The sequence below is a fragment of the Mesocricetus auratus genome, unplaced genomic scaffold, assembly GCF_017639785.1.
Source record: "Mesocricetus auratus isolate SY011 unplaced genomic scaffold, BCM_Maur_2.0 Super-Scaffold_100001, whole genome shotgun sequence".
Lineage (NCBI taxonomy): Eukaryota > Metazoa > Chordata > Mammalia > Rodentia > Cricetidae > Mesocricetus > Mesocricetus auratus.
Window position 1 is genome coordinate 16321676 of NW_024429187.1, and position 16751 is coordinate 16338426.

The window sequence follows — 16751 nt, forward strand, 5'->3', positions numbered from 1 at the left end:
TCCTCTTTTAAATTGAAAATTACTGATCTGTGATATACAAAATATAAAGAAAAGACTCTAATAGTATTCTAGAAATTCATTCAAGGGAATGAATCCCCTCAGTTGAAGTGTGCTTATGGATTTGTGTTTTCAGTGACACTCGACTGTAACTTCGTTTTCACTGAGAAATTCTACTACACATTTTACTTTAAACTTTCTAATTTCCTGACCACCGTTTATTTTCCTGTGGAGTTGGAACTACTGTGATGGATACTTGGTTAGTCTAATAGTATCAACACAGTGTTCTTTAGGTGCAGGCATAGTGTCATTACAGCTCATCACAATACTCTGTGTCCAAGTTAGATGGTAATTTAAAAGTATGACAACTAGAGCCCGTATTTCTATGGTTTTGACACGGTAATATAATAACTAAGTGCAGAATGTACATGACACTATCAGCTGCCCTGTGGTGCACCAAGCAATACTGCTAAGCATAGTCAAGTCAACTTCTCCATCCTCAACATGACACTGTAATGTAAAAGAGGTCCTGTGCAAACAGATAAGCACAGCTACCTTTCAACAAAACTTCATCTTTTCGGCAATAGGGAAGTAAGACAGGATCTCACCTGGTAACCCTGGCTGGCCTGGAACTCACTGTGTCGGCCAGGCTGGTCTCAAACACAAAGCACTGAGATTAATTAAAGTGTGTGCACCACACCCAGTTAGAATGCAATTCTGAACTTTCTCGTTAACAAAAAAGGTAGTGAACTGCATCTGGAATCCACGCTGTCATCTACTTACTCTGTTCTCTCTCAAGCTTAGCCTATTCCTCATTCTTTTGGTACTACTAAGAATAATGACTGTCCTTTCCTGATCTTAATTTAAAAGAGAAAAGTTAAAACATCACTGTGAAGATTTCCCCCATGCTATTCCTATTTGTGTCTTATCCAGTAATCAATTTTAGCAACTATGACACTCAAATAAAAAATGTCCATAATGTGCCCATCTTTCCTGATTAGTAGTAATGGCATTGTCAAGTTCTAGTGTGCCCCAACAGGTCTCAACTCATGTTTACCTCATTCTGCAGCACAGGCACTTTGTCTATCATAAGGACCGTTAGCTACCTCTGGCAGCCCCTGTGCTTGGTTGAGTGCACTAAACAGAAACACTACAGCCGCAGATCACTCCTGTCCCACTGACACCATCACTGTGTTCCTACTGTAGGCTCCAAATGCAGAGACAGGCATTCTTGTGAATGATGAAATTATAAACTACAGTAGTCTCTCACAACCTAAGGTCTGTGAAGAACTTACAATTGTTTCAGATTATGTCTTCCCCTTTGTGTTAGGAAACCTACACTAAAATTTTATGGTTAACAGCATAAGCAAGCACCTCCCTTCAAAATCACAAATGTTAAATGCTTCAGTGTTCCCGCTTGTTTTCTGACATATTATCTAACCCATCCGATGGGCCCAAGCAGTGAAAGGAGAACAGTTCTGAACCTCAGTAGGCTAAAGAGAGGCTTTTAGATTGCGGCACTTACTGGTTTATCGGCATCCAGGAACCACAGACAGGAAACAAAACATCCTGAAGAGAATCACCTCACTCACAAAGAACTCTTAGGTAGCCTCTGGGGCAATGCACACATGAGAAACTACTGACTAGCCTCAACTCTGTTCAGCTACATACAGTACCCATGGGTACTTGGACATATGCTGGGAACTCAGGGAAGACTCACTATCCTGTGTTGTTCAGTGTTCAAATACCATCCCGTCAACAGACACAGCACTCACCATCATCTCAGTGGCCTGCACTTGTTTACCTGGTCACAACTCTATGCCTAAATGCCAAGTATAGTCCTCTTCCTTGTATACTTTGGTATGCACCACATTTCCAACCATACTCATGTTCTTTGAACTATCCTCTGATGTACAGCTAGGACTGCCATTGCACTCAACAGGTAATTGGATCACCATTGAGCTTGACAAACCAACCACCAAAAAAAAAAAAAAAGGTAAGTCTCCTGGAGTTTATGAGACACAACAAAATCTTTTCCTTGGGGTCTGTTAAATATATAGCATAAGTTACCATTATCATCTGCTGAAAGGTATAAAATTGGGGGGAACGGCCAAAAATAAAATATAGGCCATAATGCAGAAGCTCATGCTGTGCTTCCTTTTGGACTAGGGCACTGTTGCAAGGGGAGCTGTAATGAGCCTTCTCCACCACAAGCTGAACTATGGGGCCAAGGCTTCAAAGACCCTAGGACCGTATACAGCTGGTAAATGAGCATTCAACAGTGGCCAAGCAACCAAGCTTGAATTTGCAGGAGAAAAGCACAACAAAGAAAAAATAAATTTTGATCTGAGCATTATAATCGATAAAGTCTTTCCTGGTCTAAAATAAATACACATAATGTTCTCTCTTTATAAACAAACAAACAAAAAACAAAGCCACCCTTTGAGCAGGTTCTTTTCCGTGACATGCTCTCTGTTATATATAAACTCCTAACTCCATACAATTCCAAAGTTTCCTCTTATCAGGTATAAATCTCCTCTACAGCCTCACTACAACTACAATTCAGTAATAGCTAATGTAGCTACTGGTCAAAGTCTGAATATTCTTGTAGGACTTCAGCATGCAGAGGAGTAAAGGTTTTCCTCTTTTCACTGCTTGACACTGAGTCTCCAGGCTGTACTCTGCACGTGGCGAGTATTCAGACAATGGCTGAGACAGTGTCTTCACTGTCTCCCTTCATCAGGTCTCCCTGCATAGAGGAAGCTGGGGAGCAGATGTTTACCCATGGTGAAAACTGCCAAGATCTTTTTGTGATGCTGGATTATATTCAGGAGGATGAGTGACAGTTTTCGCCTAAATTACTTCACACTACACATTACTAACTTTTTAATTTTTCTAGAATTACTCAGGGACTGCAGTTTGATGAGAACTACCAAAGGGTTAACAAAACAAAAACCTACTATCAATAAATGAAGACAACGATGGAACATCTAAGGTCAGGCTCTCTGGCTACAAAAGTTACAAATAAGAGGTTTTAATTCCTATTTACCTACAGACAACACTTTTAAGTGCCCTTTGTGATTGTCTGTGTACTAGGAAAAGGTGGAATTTCAATCAAGCTCCAACCCCATCTAAAGAACTTCAGGAAGTGAAAAGAACATACTTGCCCACAGTTATGTGAAAATTCCCTGCTACTTTATTGACATAGAGATGACCATGGATTCTGCATGCATCTGGAGTCAGTGATGAATCATCTTCCCTGTAAAGCAAGACACATTCAGGTGTCTTAATACTCATTCGACATAGAGACCATGTACTGGCGTGACACATTCAGGTATCTTGGTGCCCATCTACCATAGAGACCATGTACTGGTGTGAAAATGGCACAGAAGAAAAAACGACTCCCCAAAAACAAAAACTTTTACCTAATGTCCTAAATGTCAACACTGGGGCAGTAGTTTAAATCTACTTAAGAGTTGCCATATAGCCATTATAGTTACATAAATACACGTCATTATGTATCTTCAAGGCTACCCAAAGGACTAAGTCCAATGCAGGAGAGCTGAAAATCAAAGGAAGAGTCCAACGGCTACAGACTCCCCTCATGTATCTCTGTGGTGCAGCTGGGTGACATAACATCGAGATCAGGAAAGGGCACCCAAGTGCAAATTGGGATTTTCTTCCCAAGTCAATATAAAATCTTTGTATATTTTTAAATTTGGAAAATCATTTTCATAATTACAACAATTCTTGTTACCTATTCTAATACAAGAGTAAAAACAAATTCCTAACCAGTAGAATTTTATATAGAGACACACTACACATACAAAGTAAACTCATAAAAAGCTCAAAAATCATAGGCAAGATACCTTAAATGCATAAAACACTTTCAAAGAAAGAACAGCAGGCCAATACTAAAACTACATCAAAGTACATTTCTGGAAAACAAATGAACTTCTGAAGCACCTCTCTCACCTTGGTGGCAGTGCCGTTGATGCACTTTTAAAAGCACTTTTGAATATCACGTCTTGAAGGGAGTGTTCTTCTTGCAGCCTGCTCTGAATCAGCTGCAGCATCCTAAATGTGACAAAATAGTAAAATACACACCAAGCCAAGACTCTGCTCAACTACAACCAGGCTTCTGACTAAGACAACCGTATGTTTATTACAGGATTACATTCCAGAAGGATGTTGATCAACTTTTCTCGGAAGTGAGGTAGGATGGGTCGCAGTTTAATGCACAGGTAGTCAGAGGCACCACGGGCAACTGTTGCTCTGCTGAGCATCGAAGCTCACCTTTCACACACAATTAGGAAATTTCGCTTCTGTCCAGCACTGAAATCAGTGCTGTTGCTATGAAGAACAAACTAAGTGCAGGTCACACAGACAGCATTGCATAGGAGGCTGCAGATTATTGAGATACAACCCAAAGGCCTATTTATTATAAACTAAGTCATGGCACCACTTAGTATCACCTGGTGTCTACATTCCCAAAAGAAGAAGACTTTATTCTAAAGGACCATTCTAAGCAGGGTATTACAGCTAGTCTTCATATAACTGTTAGAACATAGTCAACAGAATTGTAGAAAACAAAGGCTCCATTTAAGAAACAATGCTGGAGGAGATGGCTCAGTGGTGAAGAACACGTTTTTTCCAGAGGACCTGGGCTCAGTTCCCAGCACCCACAAAAAACAACCATTTGTGACTCCAATGTCCTCTTCTTGCCTCTCCAGGAACTAGACACACAGGTGGCACACAGAACACAGACATACATGCAGATGGGACACCATACATGGAGGGCTGGAGAAATGGTTATGAACACTTGCTGAGGTCCTAGGTTTGATTCCTAGCACCCACGTGGTGTATTCACATCTGCCCATAACTCTAGTTCCAGGATGCACATGGTACACAGACACAGATTCAAGCAGAACACTTAAACATACAAAATAAATCTAAAAATTAAAAAATTTTAAAGTGTTCAAACATACACAGTAAAAATAAGTCTACAACAAAAAATAAAACAACGCTGAGATTCATCTCCTTCGACATGACCTTAAATAGGTAACACCTCAAAAGTCACAGCATGCAAACTACACACGGTGGGGAGAAACGAGCGGTGAGAGCAAGGACTTTTAGAGCCGTGAAACTGCTCTTGATGGTACAATGGTGGATACATATCATTAGCCTTAACTGTCCACTCAAAAGAGAGACCTCCAAGAAGGAGCTCCCAAGTGAACTACAGACTGTGGGAAACATTGGGTCCATGCAGTCTCATCAACATGACAACTAAGTCATTCTGGTGCTCAGTGCTCATAAAGGAGAATGAGGCATGGGAATTCTTCTCTTTCCACTCACCCTTGCTGTAAGCTTATCTCATAATATGCCATATCTCACCACCATAGCAAAAGTATTGTATAAACACAGAAATGAGAAACTATGCACTATCCATCTAGAATACTGGGTTAACAGGCCTGTTTTGTTAACATTAAAATCAAATTTACACAGTAAATTTAGTTTGAAATAAACCTTAAATATAGAAAGAAAAAGCAGATATCCCAAAAGGCTGTGTCCAAAGTTTGAAATTGTCTTCTAAAAATGCTGCGATCTTAATGAAAGGCAAACCACCCACTGCGAGAGTCAATTCCAAAGGCAAAGGACATTCTAGCATGTACCTTACTAGAAAGTGACAGGCCTTGCAGATTCCCCCACTACATTACAATACCCATTTAGAAGCAGAACATTATGATTAAGAAAGATCTAGAAAGCAGATTCTACATCTAAAGACATAAACTTTGGAGCTAAGCCCAGAACCTGAGAGCTTTCCATCTTTTTTAAGTCTCAAAGTTCAAGTTTGAGGAAATTGTGTGAGACTTCTGCTTGGAGGAGACCAACCAACAGCAAGCATGAACTCTGTCTGAAGATGTATAGAAAACCCAAGCATGATGAGAAAGCCCTCTTACTTAATAAAGTCTCTGCTCCCACTCATTTTCCTTTGTAAGACTTAATAGAATTCTAGATAAAAAGGAGCCAGCATGGGTCAGGAGACAAGACTCGAGGGTTAACAGTGCTCTCTGCTCTTCCAGTACTGGGGTTCACTTCCCTGCCCCAGCCTCTTAATTACTGGGATTACAAGTATGCACCGCACACCTGACTCTCACTTTAATATTTCTGGATAAAAGTAACATTTCATCTCTAGATTGAGCTTTCTAATAAAGTGCTAGAAATCCAGAAAGCCCTAATATTCACTGCTTTTGTTCAACTATATTTAATTTCAATATTTCTTCCAATCAGGAAAATTGGTGTAGCAGGGATTAGAAAAAAAAAAAAAAAAACAGGCTGGCAGTGATGGCGCACACCTTTAAACCCAGCACTCAGGAGGCAAAGGCAGGCGGAGCTCTGTGAGTTTGAGGCCAGCCTGGTCTACAGAGTGAGTTCCAGGACAGTTTGGGTTACACAGAGAAATCCTGTCTCAAAAAACAAACAAACATTTAAGTACATTTCTGGTAATAATCTGAAATTAGAAAACTATCTTGGGAACCAAAATGGGATGGGGAAAATACCTTTCCTCAAGCAAACGCCAGGAACAGACAAGCAGCACACTGACGAACAACAGGTTCTGACACAAAGTTCCTAGGGAGTCACACTTGGCTCTCATCACTCATGGTTCTGCAGTTCCGAGAATGAAGCTTCTCCTTTATGTTATCATAAAATGAACCTTTTGTCTGTTTCTGAGACATTTAATCCATGTCCTGAAACTTACTATTTATCCCAGGGAAGAGGTGAACTTCTCCTGGCTTCAGCCTTCAAATGCTGGGATTATAGATATGTATCATCACACCTGGCTCCAAACCAAATTCTAAACAATGTTCACATACTTTCATGGTTAAATTTTTTTAAGTTAAGCAAAATTTTAAATAAAAGCTAAAATTTATTTATGATTCAAAATATGCTACAGGAAAGGTTACACATGACTTTCTTAAGATCTGATAGTTTCTGGGGTCATAAGGATTGTTTATACACTAAAATGTTTTAAAATATGCACAGATTCCAACAGACAAAAGTAGTCTAGGTTTCTATGGTGATGACACTGTTCACACTTTACCTCTGCCACTCTCTCTGATGGGGTGAAAGGTCAAATACTGCCTGCAAAAAAGGAGAACAGTCACTGGCAAATCCCTTGGCATTCATGTATCACAAGGTTAAATGTTTTTCTGTGAACAAGAAACATAAAATCATGGCACTACTAAAAATCATTCATGATTTAATCTGTAATGGTGTATTCAAAGATAGCATAGAGAAACTTTACTAATGACAACTATTTTCCTGTGTAGTCACTGACATTTATAGGAAAATGGCTGTTTTAGGACTTAAAGCCACTCTAACCCATCATAACTAACAAAAACTAGAAGAGCAACACTGGGGATGGGGGTAGGGAGACAGGTGACAGCTAGGACACAGCGTCAGTGGGAAGGAGCTCAAGCACCTGCAGCCCTCCCTCCTGAAAAGAAAGTCACAGAGCAAAGCCTCACACCTTTGCTGAAAAAGAAACCACAAAACGTTCCCCATGAGATGAACAAAAGAACAAAGGTCAGAGCAAGGGAGAATGCTTGGCTGGCAAAGCATGAAGAACTGAGTCTGATCCCATGCAAAACAGCCAAACATGCAACATGTGTGTGGACAGCACCTTTCCAACGACACCAGAGGCTAACCTCAGGTCTCAATGGACATGCACATGTGTAAATGAGCTATGAAAAAGCACTATAACTGAATATTCTGAAAACAGTGTAAAATGCAAATGTCTCAGTGTCTACTGGTAACCATTTGGATCCAAGCCTACAGATCACACTCTAATACATTGTAATGGTATCTGAATTTATAAAGCAAATTACATTTACTTCGTCTGTGTAAACTACTATAAAATAAACTTTGTTAGTGGAAAAATAGAGATTAGAAGAGGGGATAAGAATAGCCACAATAAATTACTTTTCTATCAACATTTCTGCTTTAGGAGTGCTTTATGATCTGAATATGAACTATCTGCTTTGGGTTTCTAAGTAAAATCCAGGACCCCTGCTGATGGTACAACTGTAGAAACTTGAGGAAGTAAGTCACTGGGCTGGTGTTGACTTCAGGTGTCTTAACCTGGCCTTTTCCTGTCTGTCACCTGTCAACCATGGGACAAATGCTCCTCTGTCACATACATTCCAGCATCCATGATGTTCTGCCCAACTATAAGAGGTCAAGTGACCATAGCCTGAACCCTCTGAATCTGTAAGCCAAAACGAACAAGCTCCTCCCTCAAGCTGTCTCTGACAGGGATATAGTCAGTGACTTAACAGTGACTTAAGTAATGAAAACAAGTGCATCAAAGACAAATATGTATTTCTTGCTGTAAATTTGAGTTAATTAGGTGATCAGAACTAGTCCAGGGGATATTCTTGTTTCAACTCAGTCAATGAGTTCTACTTTTCCTCAATCTTCAGTCATTATTCTTCAGGTTTGCTTAGTTATAAGAAAATGAATTTAAAAATGAACTGCACATAAACTACATGCCATGAGGCCAGTGGGCCACATGCCTTTTCTGAAGCTGTGTGAGAGCTAGTCCTGGTCAGGTATGACACAAGCGAACCTGCCCTGTAATGTGCTATGTGGTGAGTCAGCTATGTTATAAGTAACTTGTACTTTGAAACAAATTAAGAGAATATCAGCATTGGGAAAGGTAAATTCTAATGAGATTCCCTCACATTGTGATAAGAAAGCTACAGTTCAAAGATTTAGGCTTGGTGAAAGTCACCTAGGTCAAAGTCCTGAGACAATTACAAAGTACAAACTTCCATTCTTACGACAAATACAAGAGAAAGATGACCTGATAGGAAGCACTGACTTGAAATGTAAGGACATCAGAGGCCTATCCAAAATGCCAGCTGTATTCCAATCTCAAGATTTTGATATTAGGTATCAGTAAAAACTAAGAACCAATATCTAAAGTATTTTCAGCACACATTTAAAAACCACATAAATCAAACTTACTGGTTCATAAGATAGACCATCTGCAGATGCAACCATGGTCTCTGCTAAATCCAGAACATCTGCTCCAACATCTGCATTAAAACAAAGTTTTTACACTCTACACTTCAATCAAAACTATCATCTGCTATAAAACAACTGAGATAACCTTCATTTGTTCAAAAGTAAAACAGAAGCATTATGTAGATTTTGTAGACAGTATTCTGAAAATTTGAAAATGATTTTATTTTTCTCCTTCTTGTTCTGAAAAAGATGACATATAGCAAAAAAGCTAAGGTTAATTGACTGACTAGCTTGCCAAAATTAAATAGCCTCTAGGTACTTAAAATGCTGAACACAATATTAATCACAAGAATTATTTTAAGGATTCAAAGAAATTATAAGGCATATCTACTGAGACTTTAAAAAGTACCAAATAGGAAATTTTTACTTTGAAAGGCTAAAATTTTAATGGTATTTAAATATTCAAATATGGCAAAATTCACAATCAGTGCTAACTCAAAATTTAGTTATAATGTATTTCCTTATATCTTACAACCATTAACATGAAGAAAACTGAAATTGAACAATGAGACTTTGTTGTTCTGTGATGAACTCTCCTAGAGCTGATCCCTTTGTCTTAGTGGTCTCCACTTTCCAAGCAGTAACTTAGAAGATGACTTCCATACAAAGCATCATGGCTGATTCAAGCATAATCCACCAGACACTGGTACCTTTCCGCTTTTATCAGTACAACTAAGCACGGCCAGGGTTGGGGCAGAAAAGGAAACTCATCGCCCCTCACCTAACAGAAACCCTGCACCTGTACTTTGAGCTGCAGAGTAAGGCTGTACGAGGGTCGGGTGAGACAATGCAATGTGGGTATGGGTAGAAAGCCTGGCCCTCCCCAGGAAGACAGGCTACCTAAACCACAACTCTGACTGCAAAAGCCTCGATACACTTTTCTTTGCACTGGAGTCATGTTCAAGTTAAACCTCTCATGGTCAGGAAAGTCAGTGAGTTGACAGCCTGGCGGTGGTGAAGGTGTACTCACACTGACACTTCATGGCAACGGTAATGTCTATGTTGATTCTCAACTTGCTGAAAAAGAAAAGGGCAGCCATCAGTACCTATCAATCAGCAAAACACCAGAAATGAAAACCAACCCACCTATAAAAAATGTGCATTTCAGATAGTAAAGCTCAAGCTAGAACTTAACTTGCATTCCTTACAATGAGAAAGAGAACATTTAAAAAATCTCTTTTGTGTGAACCACCTGCTGTGGGTAGGGGGAGCTGAACTCTGACCCTCTACAAAAGCAATGTGAACTCTTAACCACTGAGCCACCCATCCCTCTGGCCTCCTAAAAGTTCCCCTTAAGTGGCTATTCAGAAAACATTTCTGTTTCTCCATGCTTAACAGTCAGTCATCTTTCTTAACATGGAATTATCATGCAGATGCTCCAGGTTCAAGTATCAGTGCTCAGAGAAGCATACATGCCTGCCACACATGCCAAACAGCCTTAGAGCCAGGCCTGGGTCAGAACAAAAGAGAGCAAACTGCCAGGATGCTATGGATTTTACAGGCTCTACGACAGGCTCTCACTGTACAGCCCTGGCTGGTCTGGAACTCACTATATAGATCAGGCTGGCCTTGAACTCATAGAGAGTCATTTGTTTCTGCCTCCAGACTGCTGGGAATAACGGTGTACACCACCACAGCTGGCTTTACATGGCCTTTAAACAAGAAAACTTAGTTACCTAGAAAAATCCTTGTCTACTTCATATTCATACTTCATCCACGTATCTTGATACACGGAGAATTCCATTATTGTTAATAAAGCCATAGTTGTAAATGCTATTAGAGAAACTGAGGAATCAAAAAGAGACAAACAGAATTAAAACAAAAAAAGTAAACACTTATCTTAAGCAGAATTAAAATGAGGAAAAAAAGTGTCCAACATGAACATTATTTAAATAAACAGTATAAATAATTCCCTTAAAATGTTACAGATGCTTGAAAACAGCTCAGAAATAAAAACCTAGAGCACAAACATCCGCATTCTGAGAAAGAATGGCTTGACTTCAGTTTCAACAGTGTCTGTCGCCAGACGGGCTTATCAAAATTTTACACAGCACAGGTTTGTATTGCTACACAGAAGTCAAGATAGGATAACTAATATAATAAGTATGTTGACAACACCAATTTAAAAACACTTCCCTCATTATTAAGAAATACGTATATGCTCATAATGCAATTTAAAACAAATGAACAAATGAGGTCCTGAGATGCTACAATATCTGTGAGCCAGAAAAATCAAAAGCTCTCCAAGTTCCTAAAATACTTTCATCTACTTTGCAACATCCTAAATATATTACTACGCTGCATATTAAGTAAAATCCCAGCCAAAAGAATTCACTAAATAATACAAGACACACGGCAGGCTGTGCAACAAGAACTGGCACTCTTTTTTCTCACAGGGGTTAGAAGTAGCAAGCCATTTTATTGCCCTCTATTTTTATTCAGTTAGGGTTTTAGCTTTTTGTTTTGTTTTGAGTCAGAATTTCAAGTAGTTCAGGCTAGTCTATAACTGGCTATGTAACCAAGAATGATCTAAAAGTGAGATCTTCCTGCCTCCACCTTCCTAGTGTTGGGAACAGGCATGTGCCCCCATGCCCACCATGCTGAGTTCAAAACCTGGGCTCCACACATGCTAGGCCAGCATTACCGAGTTATAGGCACTCTTCATTGTACATTTTTTTACCCAATGACATTGCTAAAGCATATGAAATGTTACCTTATTAATTCACAGGGAAAAAATAATAGGAAGTATCATTATAGGTATAGATTTTTCTTACATAGTCTATCACGTACTTTACTTAACACTCTTATTTGTACCAAGTGTTGCTCTAAGCACTTACAGAAAAGTTACATAATTAAGACATTAACTCTAGCAACATAAATGCTAATATCCTTATGTCATTGAAGAGCTAAGGCAGACAGATGTAACTGAACTAGCTCTCACTCCATTCTGAGGACTTTATTATAGCAAGTCCTTACTGTCATCCAACCCAGAACAGGAACAGGGCTGTGTCAGCATTATAATAAAATATATAGATGTATTGTGTAATGTTATATGCCCAATAACATATAAACACAGTAACACACAACTGGAAAATCACCAAAGTATAAATTGTACTACTTGCTCATTAAGATTTAATAATACTGCTAACTGCACAGAGGCTCTGCCAGACATTACAGAGAGTAAATAAAAGCAGAGCAATTGGGCAAGGATGAGCAGCTACAAAGCCATTAAAGATCCAGCATGAGCTCGTCCTCACGGCCAGCGCCCATATGCTGGTGATGCGTAAGGCAGTCTGAAGCAAGCTCACCTGTTCCCCCACTGGCTGATGTCTCCACATAGCTGTCAGGAACCTTGGGAAAGGCGTCTAACTCTTTCACCAAACTTAAGGTTTTCTTCCGATTCAGTCGCCTCATCTTCAGAAAAACCTTCCCTTCCTTCATATAGTCATGCTAAGGAACAAACAGATAAATGAATATATAACCAGTTTTCTCAGAAATTAGCATCTCTTGCTGCCAAAAAAATATAATGCTCATTTCACTCTTTTTCTCTGTTCCCAGACAAAATTAAGAATGGAAGGCAATATACAAACACATATTAAGCAGAAAAACAATCAAAAGTGAGAAAGTCACATTTTTAACTTTTAAAAAGTTGAAATTTTATTTTGTATCAAGTTGACAGATTATATACATATATATGGAAAAAAGTTATAAGGCAACATAAGCTGTGACTAAGTTCTCACATGCTTATAATATTAGCAACACAGGTGCTTCTCAATGTCCGTGGGGAGCTGATTACACAGACAGCAAGAAAATATACAGTGCTCAAGCCATCTCCTAAGATGGAGACTTGCAATGACCCCAGCACATCATCCTGAACACTTTTAAATAATCTCTAGACCACTTACAAAACCTAAGCAGAAAACCGAGACTGCCCTGTCAATCATTTAATCTCCATCCATTGTGTAAGACTGAGATTTTCTGTGTGTGGAGTATATGTGTGTATCACATGTGCGTGCGGAAGTCCGATCAATGCTAAGCATTCTCTTCAACCTCTCCATCTTCCTGAGACAAGGTTTCCTCGCACTGAACCTGGAGCTAATCAATTCAGATAGACTGGCTGGCCAACAGCCCCAGACATCCTCTCATCTTCGTCCCCTCTCTGCTAGGATTAGAGGTGCATGCCACCACACACAGCTTTTGACATGGGCACTAAGTGTCTAAACACTTCAGGTGTGTGCAGCAAGCACGTGACTGAACCATCTTCATAGGCCTCTTTGTAATATTAAAAATGTTCAAGTCTCCTTAAACTCGGTCCAAGTCTAAGTACAGATTTCTGATAGCACACCTACAGTCCAACCCTTCATCTTATCCCTTCTCCCCTCCTGACTGAACTGGCTGAAGGTTGTCTTTTGTGGTACTAGTTCCCAGAGAATGTGGCTTTGTGTAGAATGTATTTATATTCAAATTCTCACTGTGTGCACTGCAGGTCTTCCTCCTCCTCAGTCTCTTGCCTAGACCTAAGGAACTCAGCAAGCACCCAAATCCCAAAACCAAAAGCCAAAAAGCCAAACTGCTTCAAGATCCAAAGTTGTGAAAGTAGATGTTCATTTTCCATCTAGATTTGGATTCCTCCCAATCTTTATTTTCAGCTATACTCAATCCCTCAGAAGGATATCTCCTTGACTTCTACTACATATGTTTCTTTCCCAGTCGTCCAACCCTGGAATACTTCACCACTGGTTTTCTTCCACTTTCATGTCTTAATGATTAACAGCACACAGCAAACTGTACAAGCCAGAAACCAAACTACACCTCCAGACTTAACCCCTTCCTAAGTTTCCCTATTTGCTTTCTTCCTGGGGACAGAGATGCCCCTTACTAGGACCTTAGTCTAAATGGCCACAACTTGCCACTGCACTGCTTTAACTCACTTCTATACAGCCATTAATCAATTATTAACAACCACCAGATTGCATATTATCGCTCTTAAAGCCCCAGTCAAGTCCCCTAACACAGTAGTTAGAGCATCCTAAAAATGCTTCAGAACCCTCCACAAACCAAGTCCACCAAACCCACCGTCTTACCGTCGGCGTTCCACAGCACTGAAAACCTTGCAGCACTCGTTCTGCTCTCTCTGCCAAATTAGTTCCTTGTCCCCCCCACACACACAGCTTTCACGTGACTGGTCCACTTACTCCTCTGGGCCTTGTGTGCCTACAACTGTTTCTAGCCACTAACTGAATGCTCTGTTTTCTCCACAAGACAGTCAAGGAAGGAACCATGTCTAAGTACACCTTCACAGTGCCAATGTTCCTGGCACAGCAGGCAGGTAAGTATTCAGGGAAGGAAGAGAAACACCCACAGTAGCGCAGATTGCAAATCCAAACTGTCATGTTTGGGTAAATGAACACTTAAAAACACTATGCATAGGGAATGATTTTGTTTACTAGAGAATCACGGGCTCTAAACAGTAGTTGTGTAAAAATTTTTATTGATAAAAATAAACAGGGAATCTACTTCCAAAACGTAAGTATATTTTCACAGTAAGCTTTATAAATAAAGTTTCTTTTAAATTATACAATGGATCTACGGCAAGTAGCTGTTAGTCTCACAAACACCAAGAATAAATATAACCTATGCATTTCCCCTCCTTGAGCCACCTCCAAGACTGTTTTCTAAGAAAACATTTCAGAGGGAAGTAGGCCACCACTCTACTTCTGCCCCATTCCTGCAAGCTCACTAACTACTTCCAAGAAATCCATTCCATCTCCAGCACCTGCCACTGTACAGCCACTGTTGTGACACACACTAGTTATCCAACTGCTTTAAAAAAAAATCACCCTGCACTTTATGTTGTTACTCTCGTGCAATATTTCATTCCCAGGACTCTCAGGGTGAAAGTTATGCTTCTAATCATATTTCTAATTCCACCTCTTCTCTTTGAAGTCTACCTTCCCCTAATAACAGCAATTAAGACATACAGAAGAACTTTCATGTTAGATACTATTCAGTACACTGAACATATTAACTTACTCCTCTATACCACAGATGCCACTTTTATTCCTTATAAATAAAAATACATTTCTTCCCAGGAAGGTGCAAGTAGTGCTATGTAGAACAAGACTTATAGCCAACATCTATGGACACCTAGGTGCATCTGTAACTTCCCCGTGGCTTCTGTACCTGGATCAGTCAGTACTTGTCTCCCCACCCACTCATCATCATCTGATGTGGAATATGCATGCATAGAGGCAAAACACCCATACACATAAAATAAAAAGATACAGTAAATAACACAGGTGTTACCAGCACTCCTTCCTGCCAGCCTGGTCCCACAGTCGCACTGCCCCAAATGAACACACAGACACTATATTAATTATGAAACTGTTGGCGGATGACTAGGGCTTCTTATTGGCTAGCTCTGTCTTAATTATTAACCCATATCTACTAATCTATGTATTTCTACACGGTCTTATCTTACTGGAGAATGCCTGCGTCCTCTCTTCCTGAGGTTCACATGACGTGTGCCCTCTGCCTACACCTCCCAGCATTCTCCTTGTCTCCTAGCTCCACCTCTCTTCTTCCTGGCCAATCAGTGTTTTATCCATCAACCAGTAAGAGAAACATATGTACAGAAGACATTCCCATCACACAGGTTATCCTAATTTAGTAAAATTAACACTGTAACTTTATCTATTCACATCTACAAACCCAGCCTTCACTAGCATTATTCTTGTATATATTTCTATATGGTTCCACAAGGCTTGAGAATCTTCACAATGTTTCTGGTCACTGGTAGACAATGTGTGTGCACTTCAGTGATCTCTAATACCACATCTGGTTTCTTTGCTGTCTCCCCTAAATTGTCCTTTAAACAAAGAAACAAAAATCAAACCTCAAGGATATGGTGATAGCAACTAAGACAATACTTGAACAACTGCTTAAGAAATAACAAAACTTTTCATGTTGAAATTGATACCAACACTCCTAAAAAGAAATATATAACCTACTTCATCATTGTATCCATTTAAATATAATGAGAATAAAATACAGAACTCAGGAAACCATACAGTTTATTACTTATTTAAACGGAAAGAATTGATTATGAAATGAAACTTATTTTGTAATTAAATTTATTAGACAGGGGGACCTGTGCCATGGCACACATGTAGGATTAGAAAGCAATCTGCAGGACCCGTCCTCTCCATCTACCGTGTAGGTCCTGGGGATGCAAAGCAAGCATCAGGCTCGGTGGCAGATGAGCTACCTCACTGGCAACAAGAATTTATCTTCTATTATCAGTGTTACGGAGTCACCTGCTATTTATAGTGTGCACTTCTCAATGAGAAATAGCTAAATGATTAGCAAACCACTGCACTGCGGAATGAACTGTTTTCAAAGAGAGACGCTGAAGTCCTAGGCCCTGGTATTTGTGAATGGAAACACACTTGGTTGAAATCACAGTGGATTAGGGTGAACGAAAACAAGGACTGGTGTTCTTGCAAGATCACACGGTGAAGTAAGTCTCCATAGAGAGGGAAGAACGTCATGCAATGACAGTGTAGAGCGATGTGTTTACACGGACCGTTGAGAAGCCAGGAAAGTAAGGAAGCGTTCTGCCCCAAATCTTCAGACAAAGCAGGACCCTTCCCACAACTTGGTTT

The 16751-nt window shown here is 39.8% G+C and overlaps 1 protein-coding gene across 2 annotated transcripts in view; it reads right to left on the minus strand.

Moving 5' to 3' along the window:
• The window catches only part of Ergic2 (ERGIC and golgi 2), a 30724-nt gene that overhangs the window by 11801 nt on the left and 2172 nt on the right, over positions 1-16751 (minus strand). Inside the window, exons 1-8 of one of the 2 annotated variants that reach the window (XM_040743662.1) lie at positions 15394-15413; positions 12396-12537; positions 10764-10872; positions 10058-10104; positions 9028-9098; positions 7100-7140; positions 3973-4074; positions 3161-3256 (exon numbers count right to left, since the gene is read on the minus strand). In XM_040743662.1, the coding sequence (XP_040599596.1) occupies positions 3161-3256; positions 3973-4074; positions 7100-7140; positions 9028-9098; positions 10058-10104; positions 10764-10872; positions 12396-12528 (599 nt within the window). In that variant the 5' untranslated portion in view covers positions 12529-12537; positions 15394-15413. Of the gene's footprint in view, positions 1-3160; positions 3257-3972; positions 4075-7099; positions 7141-9027; positions 9099-10057; positions 10105-10763; positions 10873-12395; positions 12538-15393; positions 15414-16751 lie in introns of those variants that run through there. The other variant, XM_005072943.4, reaches the window with a different exon arrangement.